The sequence below is a fragment of the Purpureocillium lilacinum genome (assembly GCF_023168085.1).
Source record: "Purpureocillium lilacinum CBS 284.36 DNA, scaffold_6, whole genome shotgun sequence".
In the NCBI taxonomy this organism is placed as follows: domain Eukaryota; kingdom Fungi; phylum Ascomycota; class Sordariomycetes; order Hypocreales; family Ophiocordycipitaceae; genus Purpureocillium; species Purpureocillium lilacinum.
This window is the reverse complement of record NW_027072116.1, coordinates 3178928-3194881: the sequence shown is the minus strand read 5'-3', so window position 1 is coordinate 3194881 and position 15954 is coordinate 3178928. Positions and strand designations below refer to the sequence as shown.

General features: G+C 57.0%; 5 protein-coding genes across 5 annotated transcripts; 1 reads left to right on the top strand and 4 right to left on the bottom strand.

The window, feature by feature from the left end:
- Positions 1–2461: 2461 nt before the first annotated feature.
- PLICBS_008865 (hexose transporter hxt1) lies at positions 2462–4326 on the top strand (the record flags this gene model as incomplete). The annotated part of the gene is made up of 4 exons (XM_018324658.1): positions 2462–2658; positions 2752–3708; positions 3761–3994; positions 4056–4326. The coding sequence occupies 4 exons, from the start codon at positions 2462–2464 to the stop codon at positions 4324–4326; spliced, it is 1659 nt and encodes a 552-aa protein (XP_018176052.1).
- Positions 4327–5077: 751 nt separating this feature from the next.
- PLICBS_008864 (uncharacterized protein) lies at positions 5078–6666 on the bottom strand (the record flags this gene model as incomplete). The annotated part of the gene is made up of 2 exons (XM_018324659.1): positions 5078–6328; positions 6400–6666. 2 exons carry the CDS (start codon positions 6664–6666, stop codon positions 5078–5080), a joined length of 1518 nt encoding a protein of 505 aa, XP_018176053.1.
- A 1015-nt stretch (positions 6667–7681) lies between these two features.
- On the bottom strand, positions 7682–9941 carry PLICBS_008863 (uncharacterized protein; the record flags this gene model as incomplete). The annotated part of the gene is made up of 11 exons (XM_018324661.1): positions 7682–7967; positions 8037–8388; positions 8481–8693; positions 8758–8845; positions 8905–8938; positions 8996–9024; positions 9105–9151; positions 9249–9385; positions 9438–9445; positions 9512–9649; positions 9720–9941. The coding sequence occupies 11 exons, from the start codon at positions 9939–9941 to the stop codon at positions 7682–7684; spliced, it is 1554 nt and encodes a 517-aa protein (XP_018176055.1).
- A 1667-nt stretch (positions 9942–11608) lies between these two features.
- Positions 11609–12352, bottom strand: PLICBS_008862 (uncharacterized protein; the record flags this gene model as incomplete). The annotated part of the gene is made up of 1 exon (XM_018324662.2): positions 11609–12352. The coding sequence occupies one exon, from the start codon at positions 12350–12352 to the stop codon at positions 11609–11611; it is 744 nt and encodes a 247-aa protein (XP_018176056.2).
- Positions 12353–13358: 1006 nt separating this feature from the next.
- Positions 13359–15237, bottom strand: PLICBS_008861 (uncharacterized protein; the record flags this gene model as incomplete). Its single annotated transcript, XM_065601478.1, has 5 exons — positions 13359–14641; positions 14700–14767; positions 14820–14941; positions 14997–15088; positions 15162–15237. 5 exons carry the CDS (start codon positions 15235–15237, stop codon positions 13359–13361), a joined length of 1641 nt encoding a protein of 546 aa, XP_065457550.1.
- Between the last annotated feature and the right edge of the window lie 717 nt (positions 15238–15954).

Sequence of the window (15954 nt, the reverse complement as noted above, 5' to 3'; positions counted from 1 at the left end):
AGGCGCATTGTGCGAGATCGCTGAGTTACCAGTAGACAGCCCTAAGAACGCCGAGATCACAGGTGTTCTCTGGAGGTTGGAGTCGTGATAAACCGACCACATGCACTGCGTCTTCAACCAAGTCAAGGGTTCACATGGCTCGGAAACGTCGAAACAACCCTTGGGCTCTTGGGCGACATCGTGTGATAGCTCTCATCGGCGGCTCAATCCCGGTGCCGCTTACGAAATACGGTCTTCTACAAACCTGACCGAACCCAAGGTGAAGCATTGTGTTCTGGAACCCGGCAGTGGATTCAAGCATGCCATCTCGGTGAAGGCCCGTATCAACGACCGGTGGGGCAGTGACGACGGCCCCGGTTCAGGTTTCATATTGCGCCGAGCGACGGACACTTGGAGCTGCCGCAAGGCCCACGGGCGACGGGGCGCTGGCATGCTTCCAGCACGATTCTCGCAGGGCGCTTGCAGGGCACAATGGCCCGCAGCGCGGCCGCCAAGATCATACGACGAATGTTGATTTGTCCAAGCCTCCCGGGCTCTCGGGCTGGTCTGGCGCTAGGTCGCAGCTGTGGGCGGGCGATCGTCGCCTCGTGCATGCATGTGCCGTGGAAGAGAGACAGGGCCCTTGAGAAGCACGATTCAGTGCGCATTTGCCAACGTCAGCCGTGCCTGTCTCATGTCTCCCTTCCGCAAGGCATGAACCTGGGTGTTCCTGGAGCGAGATTGAGTATGGTGTCACGCGCCTTGGTTCGAACATGGACTCGCCTCGGCGCAGCCTCAAAGGCGATATGCAAGGATGAAGCCACCCCGCGAACGAACCGAGCCTCAATGGCTATGGCGATACGTCATGATACGTTCTGCCTGCCTGCGGCTAAACGGTCGGACCTTGAAAAAATATTGGCTGACTTCCCGCGGCAGCTTCGCCTCAAGTTCGGAGATGCAGCCCAGCGGTCCCTCATTAGGGTTAGGGGACCGCCGACGTGGCTTCGGCTGGACGACGAACGGCACGCGAACACGGCCGCCGACACGTCAGGGATGTCAAGCTAGCCTCTTGGTCCCTCTATCAGCGGGTTATGCCCGGTGGGACCATACTGAACCAGGGTCGCCCAGGAATGGGAGGGAGCCTGGGCATGACCAAGTTAACTTAGTGGGCGTGCGCTCCCTTGACTCAATCGCAGGGCTGCGCCGCCCGGCCATGGAAAAACAAAACAATGCTGACGGAGGACTCCATGCCACGCCACACGTCGGGCAACTATAGATGGCTTGCAACGTCTGCCTCGGCTTCGAGGGTGAAGACACGGGCAGGCCCGGACACCACGAGCCTCATCGGCCACCGAAATGGGCCGGGACGGTTTTGCAGTGCTGGGTTCCACAGAGAGCCGCAACGACGCCCGCCACCGGGACCTGGTGCTGTCCATGACTGGGTGGCGCACCGGCGGTCGGCTCGTCCGGATGCAGGGCTCAGATCTTCGGATCGATGCGGCATTTCCCAAGCCAATGGGTCCGCTACCGGGCCGGACCCCACCGGCCGCGTTCGATCATCGGTCCTACTGTGGGAAACGTCGTTTCGGTCTTTGCGAGAAAGAAAACTGCAGGGAAGCAGATTGTTGCGATGGAACACAAACGGTTGCGTCGGGGCGGCCCAGTCTTGTCCTGCGCGCGCTGGCTTCCTGCTTTCTGAATCCTGATGATGATTAGTAGCGCTAGAACGGACTCGGGGGGGCCTGGCTCTTGCAGCTGTCCGGTTCGGCGCCGGCTGCTCAACAAACAGCGGCGTCGTGAGCCAAGATGCCGTTTTGAGCCCCGTGATCGACCTCAACAACTCGACGTCTGCTTGGCTTGAACGGCTTGGCAGAGGGAGTCTTGTTCGCGGCAGTTCAAGCCAGAGTGGGATAGCAAGCCGCAACCCACGTCCCTCCGCCCTCGGGGTCCCGCCCAAGACTCAACACCCCGGGACCGACACACAACACATGACTGGAAAAGCTCACCGTGGCAACACTTGTCGCCTGTCATGTTCGGCCCATTTGCTGAATGTCTCGTGATTAGCTCCGACTTGTCCTCGTGCTGGAGCGCGGCCTCTGTTCCCCGTCTAGCTTTTCCACACACCAGACTCCAGTCGCAATGACGACACGCGCGCAGCTGGGTTCGCCGTGCCCGCGCGGACCCCCGTGTCGCGGGCGTGGAGCCCGAGGCCGCCCCCAGAGACATACTTTCGCCTACGCCGGCAACGGTGCTTAGCTTCGAGTTTGACATGTACGTAGTGCACTCAATGCGCCTGGCGCGCGCGGGCGCGATCCAATAAATATAACTGGTTTTTGGCAGCTCCTTGTCCTGGGGACCCGATTCCTCCCCTCGGTCTTCTTACTCCCACAGCTTATCATCCTGTCTTTCGACATTGATCCTCGTCGGACAAAACTCTCACCCACCCATTATCATATACCACAACTCGGCATTGTAGAGCATCATGGGGCTCTTCAAGAAGAGGGAGGCTGGCCTGTCCTCACACCACAGCAATGGCCATCCACCTAAAGAAGGTCCCATCGATGGACCTGCCGACAGTAACATCAACGGCAACGACCTGGCTGAGCAAAAGGTGACCTGGATTGCTTGCATTCTGGGTGCCGTCGCCAGTATCGGCGGCTTCATCTTCGGATACATCAGGTATGGCCTTTCTTTGCCTGCAGACGACACGAGCTCCAGACTCGCGTACATGCTGCGCTCGCGATCGAAGCTTGGCTAACGATATGCGCACAGTGGTCAAATCTCTGGCTTCTTCTTGATGCAGGACTATGCCGAGCGCTTCGGAGAGCTGCAGAGCGACGGCTCGTACACTTTCAGCGCCGCCCGGCAAGGCACAATCGTCGGTTTGCTGAGCGTCGGTGCCCTTCTCGGCGCCCTCCTCGCAGGAAAGATGGCCGACACCATTGGCCGCCGCCTGACCATCTCCGCCTCCGCGTTCTTCACCTGCATCGGAACCATCATCGAAATATCCTCGTCGCACCACTGGGTTCAATTCGCCATTGGCCGCCTCGTCAGCGGTCTCAGCATCGGCTCCCTGTCCGTCGTCGTCCCCATGTACCAGGGCGAGAGTACGCCGGCTGTGATTCGCGGTGTCATCATCTCGTCCTACCAGCTGCTCATCACCCTGGGAATCTGGACCGCAGAAATGGTGAACTGGGGTACCGAGGCGAAAGCCAGCAGTGCCTCGTGGCGAATCCCCAACGGCCTCTCGTTCGCGTGGGCCCTGATCCTTGGCGTTGGCATCCTCTTCATGCCCGAGTCTCCGAGATACGCCTACGGCAAGGGACGAATTGACGAGGCTCGCAACACCATTGCGCGCCTCTCTGGCCTGCCGGCTCATTCCGATGGCGTCAACCACCAGATCGACGACATCCGCCAGAAGGTGGAGGAAGAGAACGAGAGCCAAAAGGCGTTCCACTTCACCGAGATCTTCACCGGCCCGCGCATGATGTACCGCACGATCCTCGGTATCGTCCTGCAGGCCGGCCAGCAGCTGACCGGCGCCAACTTCTTCTTCTACTTCGGAACGACCGTCTTTGCCGCGACCGGCATCAGCAACAGCTACACCACGCAGATCATTCTAGGATCCGTCAACGTCTTCTGCACCATCATTGGGCTTTGGATCATCAAGCGATTCGGCCGCCGACCGATTCTCATGATCGGCGCTGCCTGGATGATGATGTGCTTCTTGTGAGTTGGTCCCTTGGCAAAATGATAATGTACTGTACTGACTATTTTTCAGCATCTACGCCTTTGTTGGCCACTTTGCCCTCGACAACGAGGATCCCATGCGAACCCCCAAGGCAGGCTCTGCGCTCGTCACGTTCTCCTGCCTGGCCATCGCAGCGTTTGCCGTCAGTTGGGGTCCTCTTGTGTGGGCCGTCAATGCTGAGTTGTATCCCCTGCGCTACCGGAGTACCTGCATGGGCCTTGCCACGGCCTCCAACTGGCTCTGGAACTTCCTCATCTCCTTCTTGTAAGTTACCCAGCGTTGCAGCCACTGTGCTTCGGTATCGTTGACTAACGACTGTATTCAGCACGCGTTTCATCACCGATGCGATCGACTACTTGTACGGCCTCGTCTTTGCTGGATGCTGCGCGGCCCTCGTCGTCATCGTATTCTTCTTCGTCATCGAGTCCAAGGATCGCACGCTCGAGGAGATCGACACCATGTACGTCCGTCACGTCAGCGCGATCCACTCGGGCCGCTGGGACACGCACGACTATCGCCAGGAGGTCCGGCGGAGAAGTGAAGCGAGAAGCGAGGCGGCGCGAAGCGAGGGACGAGTCGATGGCAACGAAGCATGAGCGTCGTTTCAGAAAGCAGCAAGTTGGGCTCAACTGAGTTACAGCTTCAATGCTGCCACCGTGGGGAGCATACATACATGAAAGGAAGCATAATTTCGACGGGAGGGTGCATCGAGGAAGTATGCTGAGTTCTCTCATCTCAAGTATATGTTTGCATTTGCGCGTTGCAACCCTAAAAGGGCAACCTGGAGATACCACGCAGACATGGCCTCGAGGGGTTGAAACAAGGATGTATAAATAGATGCCTTACGAACATGAATTGCCGTGCAAACGGCTTATCCTGCTACCTTCGGGGCGAAATCAGCTCCAAGTAGTTGTCTATGTCTTGCTTCTGCTGTGATGCAAACCCGGCCGGAGAGAATCGTCGCAGCTCGTTCAATCGTGACCACTCAGGGCAATCGTAAGGCGCGAACAGCGTATCCCAGCAGCAGCTGGACATATTTTCTACGGCATGTTCCGAAGAGGTCCTTTAACCCCGCACCCAAGGCGTGGTGTAGTCAAGGCCAGTTCATCAATGTTTCACTGCCACTGGGATTGTTGTATCCAGGTCACCAAGGTAAATGCACACAGTACAACTTCCACCAGGGGTGGATCTCGTTCCGAATTGAATGAATTGAATTCGATACGGCTTGCTGTATACTCAATAATCTGTTCGTTATTCTAAAATGTATCCTGCCAAACTCTCCGCACGGCATCTTTTGCCCACACAGGGTCTCTCCATTATCGAGGGCGATTGTAGATGGACAGGCGCTTAAGCGCCAATCGCGAGCGGGTTCCAGAAGGTGCTGGCCGGGTCCACCTTCTTCTTGATCGACAGCAGCCTAGCATAGATCTTCTGGCCGTAGTAGAGCTCATGAGCCTCCGCGGGGGTGAGCTCGGGATCGATGTAGTTGGCGTAGGCACCGAACTTGGTGTTGGGCATCTTCTTGGTGAGGGACTCCTGCAGTCCCTTGAGGTAGGGCTTGAGGCTGTCGTCAAACTTCGCATCGAGCGCCACGGAACCGACGTTCTGGATAACAAACAGCGAGTCGCGGTCCTTGTACGCCGACCAGCTGTCGTCGTAGATGTTGATCTGGCTGTCAGGGCCGCCGTAGAGGTTGCCAATGCTGTACCAGCCGGCCTTCTTGTTGGTGAAGGTGTAGGTGAAGAAGCTGGTGAGGGCGTCCTCGGTGAATCGATCCGGGGTGACAATAGACTTGGCATACATGTTGTCATGGCCCTTGTACTGGCCGGGCTGGTTGGCCTGGGCAAGCACGCTGTGGTCCAAGGTGCCGGCGTGGTACAGAGACTGGCTGTCGAGCCAGCCAACTGACCGGACGTCAGACTTGCTCGGCTTAGGCAGGCCGCGCAGGATCTCGGGAGCAATCTTGCTGTTGAACTCGTCCAGGGTGCCGAAGAACTTGCCGCGAAGGACGAAGGCGGTGGGATCATAGTACCAGCCCCAGGACAGGCGGCGATCCTGAACAGTCTTGTTCAGGGCAAAGTCCTGGATGTGCACAAAGGACTTGACAGCGGTGGCGACATCCTTCATGACGTCCGGAAGGTCGTAGGTCCAGTAGACCAGCGACTCGGGGGCGGCCTGGGTGCGGACGTGGAACTTGGTGACAATGGCAATGGAGTCGGCGGCTCCGCGGACAGCCCAGAAGAGGTCCTTGTTGCTCGTGGCAGAGGCGGTGAGCTCAGTGCCGTCCGCAAGGACGAGGTCGAGGTCCAGGATGTGGTCAAGAGCCAAGCCCCAGATGCGAGAGTCGTATCCGTACCCGCCGTGGGTGCTGTGTCCTCCAATGCCGACACCGGCGCAGGTGCCATGGCTCATGGCGCGCTTGCCTTGGTCCCAGAGAGCAAGGTCGACGTTGCCAAGGCGCAGACCGGCGCCAATGTCAGCCGTGCCGTCGGCGCGGACGGTGACCTTGTTGAGGCCGGCGAGGTCGATGACGACACTGCCGTTCTTGCCACCCAGGCCAAAGGCGGCATATGAATGGCCGCCACCACGGGCTTGAACCTGTGCCATTGTTAGAACTGTAAAGTGCGAGCATGGCCTGTGCCTCCAGCAGGCATCAAGACGGTACACACCTTGAAGTCACCGCACTGGCGCACACACTTGAGCGCCTTGGAGACCTCACCAGCCTCCTTCACGGTAACCACCGTGTTGGGGGTGTAGTGGAGGCGCAGGTTGAACGGGTCGATAAGGGCGTTCCATGTCGAATCGCCGGCGACAGAAGACGAGATCTTCTGCCAGTCCAGGCAGCCCTTGAGGCACGACGCGTCCTTCTGTGTCACGGGCCCAGCATAGGCGGCCGTCGACAAGGCGGAGACAACAACTGCGGCGGTGACCTTCATCTTGTCCCGAGTTTGTAATGTTCAAGATGGAGAAGACTTGGGTTGAAACGCTGAGAGCTCGGCCCCTTCTCCTCCACGGGCTCCCGTATTTATACGAAACCCCGACCGTGCTGTTGTGAGATGGTGAATCTGGCCAATATGCCTTGAATCCTTCTCCCGAACGTCGTGCAAATGGCTCGTGTCACAGCCATGGGCCGTGCCTCCCTGTCAGCCCGGACCGAGGGCTTCGTGGGGGAGTACGCGTCCTAGCTAGAGGAACGAGCGCCAGTCTAGGATGAAGCCGAGAAGCCTGCGCCTCAAGAATCCTCCGGCTTACTCCCTCAGTCCCCCATCTATGATAGCGTCGCTAGAAAACCAGGCGAACCGAGAAATGCAAGCGAGCTAGTTGGGTTTGGACGAGCCGTGAGACTCAAGGACTGGGACGATTGAACTTGGCACGAAGATGAGATAATGTCAGCTGACATACCTCGTACATTGTTCGCAAAACTGGAGCTGAGAAACGGTGAACGACGATCCTTCGGGTCTTCCCGTCAATAGAGCGCCCACTCATAACCGGGAACACTGAGGCATCGGAAACTTTATCGCGAGGAAACACTTCGCTCCCCGCAATCGCTGTTAGACCGTACTCCGCTTTGGTCAGCAAAACGTGCCTGCCGCGTTGCCAATTACCATCGCAAAAAGTGATGGCCATACTAACCCCTGGCTTCGGCAAAGGTCCATCCCCTCCGCGCTGACCCCAAATGACCCCCATCCTCAACGCCCAAGCCCGGGGGTGATGGGCCGCCGGGCGAACCCCACTGATCCCACTGAAGATCATTACCCCACTGAGCCGCAACGTTGCAGTAAGACGTGAGAAACGTGGATTCTCAATGGCTGTGCAAGTCATTCAGTTCCGATAGCGTGGGTCGCTTCAGCACGTGGTGGGGGTCACTGCGCTGTGCTTCCGCGTAACTCGAGGGACTAGAATATTATATGCTTCTATTTCTTTACTGTACCTTGACCGTTGACCTATCAATTATTTGCCAACAACATATGGCTTGTCATCCTTGAAGATGAGACCGGGCTTCCTCTCCGCCAGGTCTAGAATCATCTCGCCAAAGTAGCTATTCGCCCAGGCGAACCAGGGGCGGGTAAACTCGCTAGCGTTGTAAATATTAACGCTTTCGTGAATGAGGCCCAGGCCCGACGTGTTCTCCAGGATCAGCGCCAGACGGGATTTGATCTCGTCGTCGTCGTCGGTTCCGTAGATACCGGAAATCTGGGACATTGGCCACGGGTGTGTTGCATCCGCATGCGGCCCACTGCAGCAATCATTCCGATTAGACGAGCTGCCTCGTGGGGGGAGGCGAGGGGGGTAGGATTGCACTTACCCAATACCGCTGAAACCCTGGCCGATGGCAAAGTAGGGGTTCGCACGCGAGAACATGGCTTTCTTGGTCTTGATGTATGTCGAGTCGTTGCGGGGTAGGAAGCCAAGGTACGGCAGCGAGACCAGGCTGGGCACGTTGGCATCATCCATGACATACTGTCCACCGAATCCGTTCGTCTCATACGCAAAGATCCCGTTCGGGGTCTGCGTGTTCTGCCAGACGGCGTTTCTGATGATGGCAGAGTATCGTGCGAGCTTGCTCGATAGCGCGTCTTCCTTCTTGAGTGTCTTCAGCATGTCGGAGACGTGGCCCAGCTCCACCGCCATCATGGCATTGTCGGAGGTAATGTAGTCTTGATTTTCCGCGTTAGCCCCAGGTCTTTCGCGCTCTTCTCCAAAGGCAAAAATTCCATGATGCCTGTTAAAACATGCAGGGGTAACCTACTGAAGACACAAAGGTCATCAGACGGCCGATGGCTGCAGGCAACGAGGCCATTTGCTTGCTTGGGCTCGCCGTTGCCACCATTGGGAACGGGCGGCGAAAGGGAACCTGTCAGGCCGGTCCAGTTGTAGTAGCTTGTAAACTCGAAGTCATTGCTCCAAGTGCTCTGGGACTGGTTGCGGAGCACGTTGGTGATCTGGTCCAAAGCAGCCAGCCCTGGAGACGAATCAGTGATTGAATCCCAGAATAACCCAAGCGGCTGGGGCCGGAGAGGACGCACAGTTGTCATTAATGAAGCTCGCATCTTTAGTGTTGGCGTAGTACGACCTCGAGATCTTGAGGAAGCCAGCAAGCGAGTCAAGCTCGTACTAAGGGGCACTGTCAGTATGGGAATGCTACAGTACCTAGGCCTACGCGATGCGCTTACCTTGCACTCGAAGACCGTGTGGTTGTCAACAGGCCTGAAGGGGGTTCTGGTGAGCGACTGGCGCACAGATCAGGAAACGGCCATGACCTACGGATTGACTCTGACTTTGAGCGCATAGTCCTATACCGAGCGTGTCAGAATGAGTGCTCATACCACGCCAACAAGCGAGGAGGAGGCATCGCTGGTTTGTGGGCACTTACATTGACTGTGGGCTTCAGTCCACTCTCTGGCGGAGGCTGGAACGCGCCTGTACCGATAGTTTGTCAGCGCATGGCCTCTGGCGAGCTTCATCCCTTCATGTTGCGGCGGGTTGGCTGTGGTCGGGTGTTGCTCGGTTCACTCACCGCAGTAAGGATACTTTGAGATGTACCGGGCTTCGGTGTTAATGATAGCCTTGACAAGAGCCTGCAGGTCCTTATCGAGCGGGAGCAGCTTGTAAAGGTGTGCAAACTGGTTGCCCGTGTCCCGGAGCCACTGAGCGCTATAATGCATGTTAGTCACGGACGCGAAAAACGTCTGGTGGATATTCCTACGTGATGTCCTATAATTCCCGCGACTCCAGTCAGCGTTCACAGCCATGAACACCTCAAGCCCAGCGACAACTTACACCCGTGACGATGAATGCCAAGTTGGACTTTGGGTCAAAGTACTTGACCGTCGTGTCGAGAGTGGAAGGGAAGGCATTCTCGAAAAGACGAGCCAGGTCGGGGTCCCTGAGACGGCCCTTGATGTCCTGGATGACTTTCTGTGGTGGTCGATTGCGGTCAGAAATTGTTGGCTGTTGGACGCTGCAAGTTGGACCTGGCCCAACTCACCTCGACGGCAGAGCTGTTAAAGGTCCGGCACTCAGGGCTGGGCCTCATGAACGGCAGTGCCAGTGGCCCGTCGGACAAGGGCTTGTGGGGCTCTTGCGAGTACTCGGTGTAGTCCGGGCACGACGCGGGGGTCCTGTTGTGAGCCTCATACTGCTGTCCCAGCGCCTGACCCAGCAGGCCAACGACGGACAGCAGTGCTGACTTGACGGTGAAGGGACGCATGGCGGCAAGAGTGGGCTGTGCGTCAAAGCTGAGTTGAGTTTCCGAACGCTGCAACATCGAGTGTCGTTTCAATGTTGTGGCCTCGAGGGAAACCCCCGATCGACGCGCAGGTCTCGGACGTAATCTTATGTACTCCATGCCAGCGATCCCGCCCGCGCAGCCCGGCCAAGGACCCCGCGTCAACACCACCCGCCAGAAGTGGGGAGATGCCACGAACGTCTTGCTACCGCTGCTCTAGCATCACGTTGTCAACTATATGGGGTGATACGATGGGGTGCGGGGAAGTGGATGAAGTACAAGCGGGCCAACAAGGTGCTGTAAAAGTCATTGTGATCGGCGCCGGAAAGGCTACGCAGGATGGCTATGATGCCGGAGTGCAGCTCATGGTGCGAGCAAGACAACAAGGCACGCATTTCTCCGATCTTTGGCCCGACGCCTATGCAGGGCGCTATGACAGCATTGTGCATGGACCAACAACCGTCGGCTCCCCGTCGCGTCTGACCGCTCCCTCAACTCATTTTTGTCCACTGGAGTCGTTCACTGCCGGTAGCACGGACCAGACTGGCCTCTCCGGCGCGGACCTTGTGCCGAAGCGGCCTAACGTTGTACCCCAGAAATTGGACTGTCTCAACTGCCAGTGGTGCGACGCGTCTCCAGCCATCGCACGAGCAGGCGTCGTGCACAAGTGTTTGAGAAGCGACGCGCGAAGTGGCGTGAACGGGTAGCCGCAAATGGAATTATGCTTTCAGCACATCTGCCCATGTTGAGGGAAACAAAGCACCGCCACGGCAACTGCATCCCCACAGTCGCCCGCAGGCCCACTGCATTGTGGTTTACATGCACCTGAAGCCTCGAGACGAACCACCAGACATCGTGGAGACTTCCGCGGCTTCCCTGTAACGTCGTACTTGAACTATGCGAATGCTTCCCGTGTTGAGTGACTCCGGTGCACGCCACTTGCCGCAATCATGCTAGGTTGAGGCCTGATTTTCCGGATGCGACTCTGCCGCGTTGCGTGCGCCCGTCGCTTTGCGCTGGTTCCGCTTACACCGGGTCGATACACATTCTGAATTTGTGGCGATGAAGATGCCGCTCCAGCCTACAGCAGCTACCAGACGCATGGGAGATTCACGTTGCAGCCCCGCAGACGCTGAACCAAGTACATCGTGGCCAAGTTGAGTGCGGAACCATCTACTCGGGCCCTCTTGAAAGCGGAATACCCCAGCCTCCGCTCGGAGACCGGCAAGCTGGGGCCGAGGTGCGGGTGGACATGATGGAAGCACCCGTCTTCTATACGGAGTCCACTGATTCGGCACCTGGCTCGGCTGTGGATGGGGTGGCGGCAGGGCCTGTGATGGCTTCTCTTTGTTCCCAGCGATGCGTCTCAATTCCACCAGCACGCATGAAAGTATGTCTAGACATTCGCCCATTACAAGCCTCGAAACTCTTTGCATCACCAGCAGGGCCACGGTGAGTCCGTACTACATAGGTATCATGCACATTCGGTTGCATGTTCCACGAGGCAGGCAGAGTGCAACGCTTCGGATCATGTAAAATTGATGTCTGATGCCTCAGTGTTTGAGCCGAGCATGTCAGTTGTCTATACGATAAGAAGGCACCGGTGTGTGAAGGAAGTAACAAATCCGCCTCATCATTTCGAGTCCGATTTAGCAACCGCTCGAAGCCCCGCCCCTAACACTGTCACCATGGCTCCCTGCATTTGCTCGGTTGAACACGGACAGGGTGCCGGCTCCGTACTTGGACGAGTATGAGACGCTGGATGAGCAGCCACCAGTGTGCCATCCTCCAATGTTGCCGATGACATTTCCATGCTTCGTCTTGGCATCGTAACTGGCAATCCACGGAGATCCGCTCGTACCGCCCTTAAAGGGGCCGCAGGAGAGGCCGAGTTGGCCAGCCTTGGCTTCGTAGGTGCCAATGTGGCAGTGCATGGGCTTTTGCTCGTTATCGTTATATCCCACCACCTCGACGGTGTTTTTGTAGCCAGCGGTGGTGACCAATTTGTTGGCCCCAACTACAGATTGGACGGTGACCGATTTTCCATTATGGGTGCCCTTTCCGAGAGTGAGGAAAGCGTAGTCATGGTTGATGTTGTGGTTCTTGTTCCAGTTCGGGTGGACGTAAGCGGCGGTTACAGGGTACGTGCCATACGGCGCCTTGCCGTCGTGATAGCCGGGTGCGAAGCGGATGCCACCTCCCGTTCCGCTGATGCAGTGCGCGGCCGTGAGGATGACGTTGCCATTCTTGCTTGCGATGACGCTGGCGCTGCAATAGTGTTTCTTGACGTCGTCACGGTACAGCACTCCCACACTGGGAATGCCATCAAACGGTGTCGCGCCCGCCAAGACGCATGGGAGCGCCACGGCCAAAGAAATGAGGAAAGATTTCATGATGAGCAAGGTGAATGAAGTGTTAAATCTGTCTCTGTTGATGCAGGCTCAACAAGACGAGGTATCGCAGCGGAGGACGTCGCATATATAGTTTTCAGGACTCAGGCACGAGAGCCGTCTTACTCAACCCCTTGGGTCCGACGGGGTTTCTCGTCGCCGCAGCAGTCGAGACTGAAAAGCGTACAGAATCAGGTACAGGTTGTCGGCAGGGCAGATCTCTTGGCGATCGGCGAGCAAGGGTCCGTCTGGTGCCTGACTTCGGGCCATTCCGCGATTTCCGTTCCTATTATTGGAGGCGGCGTAATCACCCTCACGCCAGGAAAGATGCACGTGAGAAGCGTACAAACTGCAGCCAGTGGCTCGGCTACGACCATGAGCCTGTCCTTTCATTCTTTTTCCGGGAACCACTGCGGGCTCCGTGGTGCATCGCCACCAGTTCTCAGGGGCGGTTGAGCATTGAAATGCAGATTTCATCTCATATTGCCTGTAAGCCCTGGGGCTTGGCGGCCCAACGGGTGCCCGGCTTATGCCAAGCTGATGATCCGGAGAGCCGGCAGTGGCAGGTAAGTTGGCGTTCCGTGGCGGCTCGTCAGCAGTGCCGTGTTTCGGGAGTCTTCCGAGGTGAATTTGCGCAGCAAATGGCTGAACTAGGGGGGCGCCGCCTCATGGGATTGACCGCATGTGGTTGGCGCTGCGAGTGAGGCACCAGGCTTCGTATCCCCCATGGAGAAGCGTCCGGGGAAGTGCTATTAACGGCATGCAGTACAAGACGTTCAAACCTCCGTGCCGTTCTTTCCGCTTAAGCCTTCAGCGCCGATCCTGGAAATTGGCTCTTGCCGGTACTTTTGTCGAACATGATCATGATGCGACTCGTGTCGATGCACATTCAGCCTTGACTCGTTTACATCCATAACGGCTCATATTGTGGGTGTAGGTACAGGTCATCCTGGGGGTTGCTAGCAGTGCGCCCATTATCCTTCTTTCTAGCAGTCCATCTAGTGGTCAACTATCGGGCTCGGCAGGCCCTGGGAAGATTCAGCTCCGTCGACGGCACAATCTTCGGCTTCCGCCGCTGCCTCACTCTCGAGCGTGCTTCCAAATTGTAGGCCAGCTCTATGAGCTCATACTCCGACCACTTCCGCCCCAGGAAGCTGATGCCCATCGGTATCCCAGGCGCAGTGTTCACCAGGTCGCCTCGACGAGACAGTTGCACCGGCGCATCCTCTGGGTAGTAGCCCATGGGCAACGTTATCGAGGCCGCCCCCGTCACGCCGGTCCAAAAAGGCGCAATGGACGTTGGCAGGGCCAGAGCCGTGAGCTTGTCTGCCTCCAGGGGCGCAAAGTGGCCTCCGACGACGACAAGATGGCCGTACCTAGCCTTGTTGCTCGCATAGCAGTGGGTATTGCTACCGCACTCATCTGCGTGCAGCTGCAGAGCTGCGTCCCAGTAATAAATGTCACGGCCTGGATATTCCTCTAGAGGTTGGGAGTGCGTCCACTCGCGCAACTGGGGAAGTGTGGTAATATTGTTTGGGTTGGTGGTCAGCTGGGAGAGGTAGGAGGCAAGATTGGCTGGGAAGTCAGCAAACGGCACCAAAATTTGCGCCTGCATAATCTCCGTCGCCTTTGGGATAGTCGTGTCCACTATCTGAGCTCCAGCTTCTTCCAAGATGGCCAGCATTTTGAAGAAAGCTTGTAGCTCGCTGGAGACAAAGTCTTCCTCCAAACCTTTGATGAGGTCCCATGGGATACCAATTCGCATATCGGCAAGATTCCGCAGCCGACAAGCGTCCGTGTACTTTGGGATCGTGGGCATTGTTGTTGAAGTGAACCTGTCATGTGGGTCCTCGCCCACGATGGCTTGAAGGACCTGTGCCGCGTCTTCTACGGTCCGTGCCATCGGCCCAACCGTGTCCATGTGCTCCGAGATGGGGATGATGAGATCTCTCGAGGTAAGCCCCAGCGTCGTCTTGATACCTACGATGCCGTTTCTATTTGCCGGAGCTAGGACCGAGCCAAGGGTCTCGGTGCCAATGGCGGCTGCGGCCAACCCTACGCTCACGGCCACTGCGCTGCCGCTTGAGCTTCCCTCTGGATCTTGGTTTTGGTAGTACGCGCCCAAAGTTTGCCCCCCGTGGGAGGACCATCCGTTGGAGAAGTTGCGGGAGCGCCAGTTGGACCACTGGCTCATGTTCGACTTGCCGAGGATTATTGCGCCGGCATCTCGGAGCTTCCTGGCAATTGTTGAGTCTCGAGGGACCGTCGCTCCGAGCAAGGCATACGACCCGGCTGGTTGCAGTCAGTATGGCAGCTAGGTGCATGCCGAAGACGGCATTTTTCCTCTGACCTGTGTTATTCATCTTGTCTTTGGTGGCAATGTTGTTCTTGAGTAGTATAGGAACGCCGTGCAAGGGGCTGGCGGTATCAGTATCATGAGTGGCAAGCCATTTGAAAGTATGAGGCTTACCCTCTAGGCCCCTTTGTCAGTCTCTCTTTGTCGAGAGACGCTGCGATGGCGACAGCGTCTGGGTTGTCCTCTGTCACAGCGCGAAGGCGCCCATTGACCTCGAAAATTCGCGCGAGATATGCCTGCGTTGCGTGTGGGCATTTACCACGTCCCTACCCGAGTCGGGGACATGCCTACCTTGACCAGATCAGTCGAATTGAAACAGCCTTTCTCGAGCCCCCACTGAATATCACTGATCGTGGCGTCAATCAAGTCTGGAAACCGCCAGCCTTTGCGACGAATGTCAACGTGTCAGTCAGTGTTCTTTCATTTCAGGTTCCATTGAGACGAAAGGTGGCTCACCGCGCGGCGGGCCGCCGGCCACCACGGATGCCCATATCGACGTGGCAGTGACAAACAAAAGCAACATCGGGTCCATCGCGGTTCGCGGCACTAGCCTCATAAGGCCGTGTCTTCTAGAGGCATCAATTTGCGGGTGTCAAGGACTTTGCGGGGAGTTATTCACCATGCAACCACACAAAAGGGCCTCCCAAGGTGGGTGGCCAATACTTATAGAACGCGTTTAGATAGATGTAGAGGTGCATGTAGGAAACTGCAACTGCAGTCGGGTTTCCTTTGGTTGCAACTCATAGTGACAATTGCGCACCGTATATGCGCCTTCATTTCGGTAGAGCTCATAGCGTTTCTTCATGCATTCCCAGTAAGGTGCCACTGCAACTGGGCATAGGCGTCCTTATAGATCTGCGACGGCTGGGGCTACACGTGAAGTTTAAGTGACCAGTGTACCTTTTGCGATCGCCCTCTCGTACGTCTATCAGACGAGTTTTCTCAAATCTCTTGGGCGCATGACGGTGGCACGGGCATACCCCGCCATAATAGAGGGCTCACTCGCAGCGTCTTTGACAATGACTGGTGGGATACAGTGGCAGAGAAGGATTCTGTGCGCACAGAGTTTGCCGCCGCACCGAGCGAAAGGGACGGGAGTAAATAGCTCATACGATGGTACCAGCATACATGTCCCGTCCTGGGCAACGACGCTATACAGCGAGACCGATTGCAGTGTTGCACGCACTCTCTTTCTTCCTAATCGGTTGACCTGATGTTTGGCTGTCATTGTTTTGGCTTATCACACAAT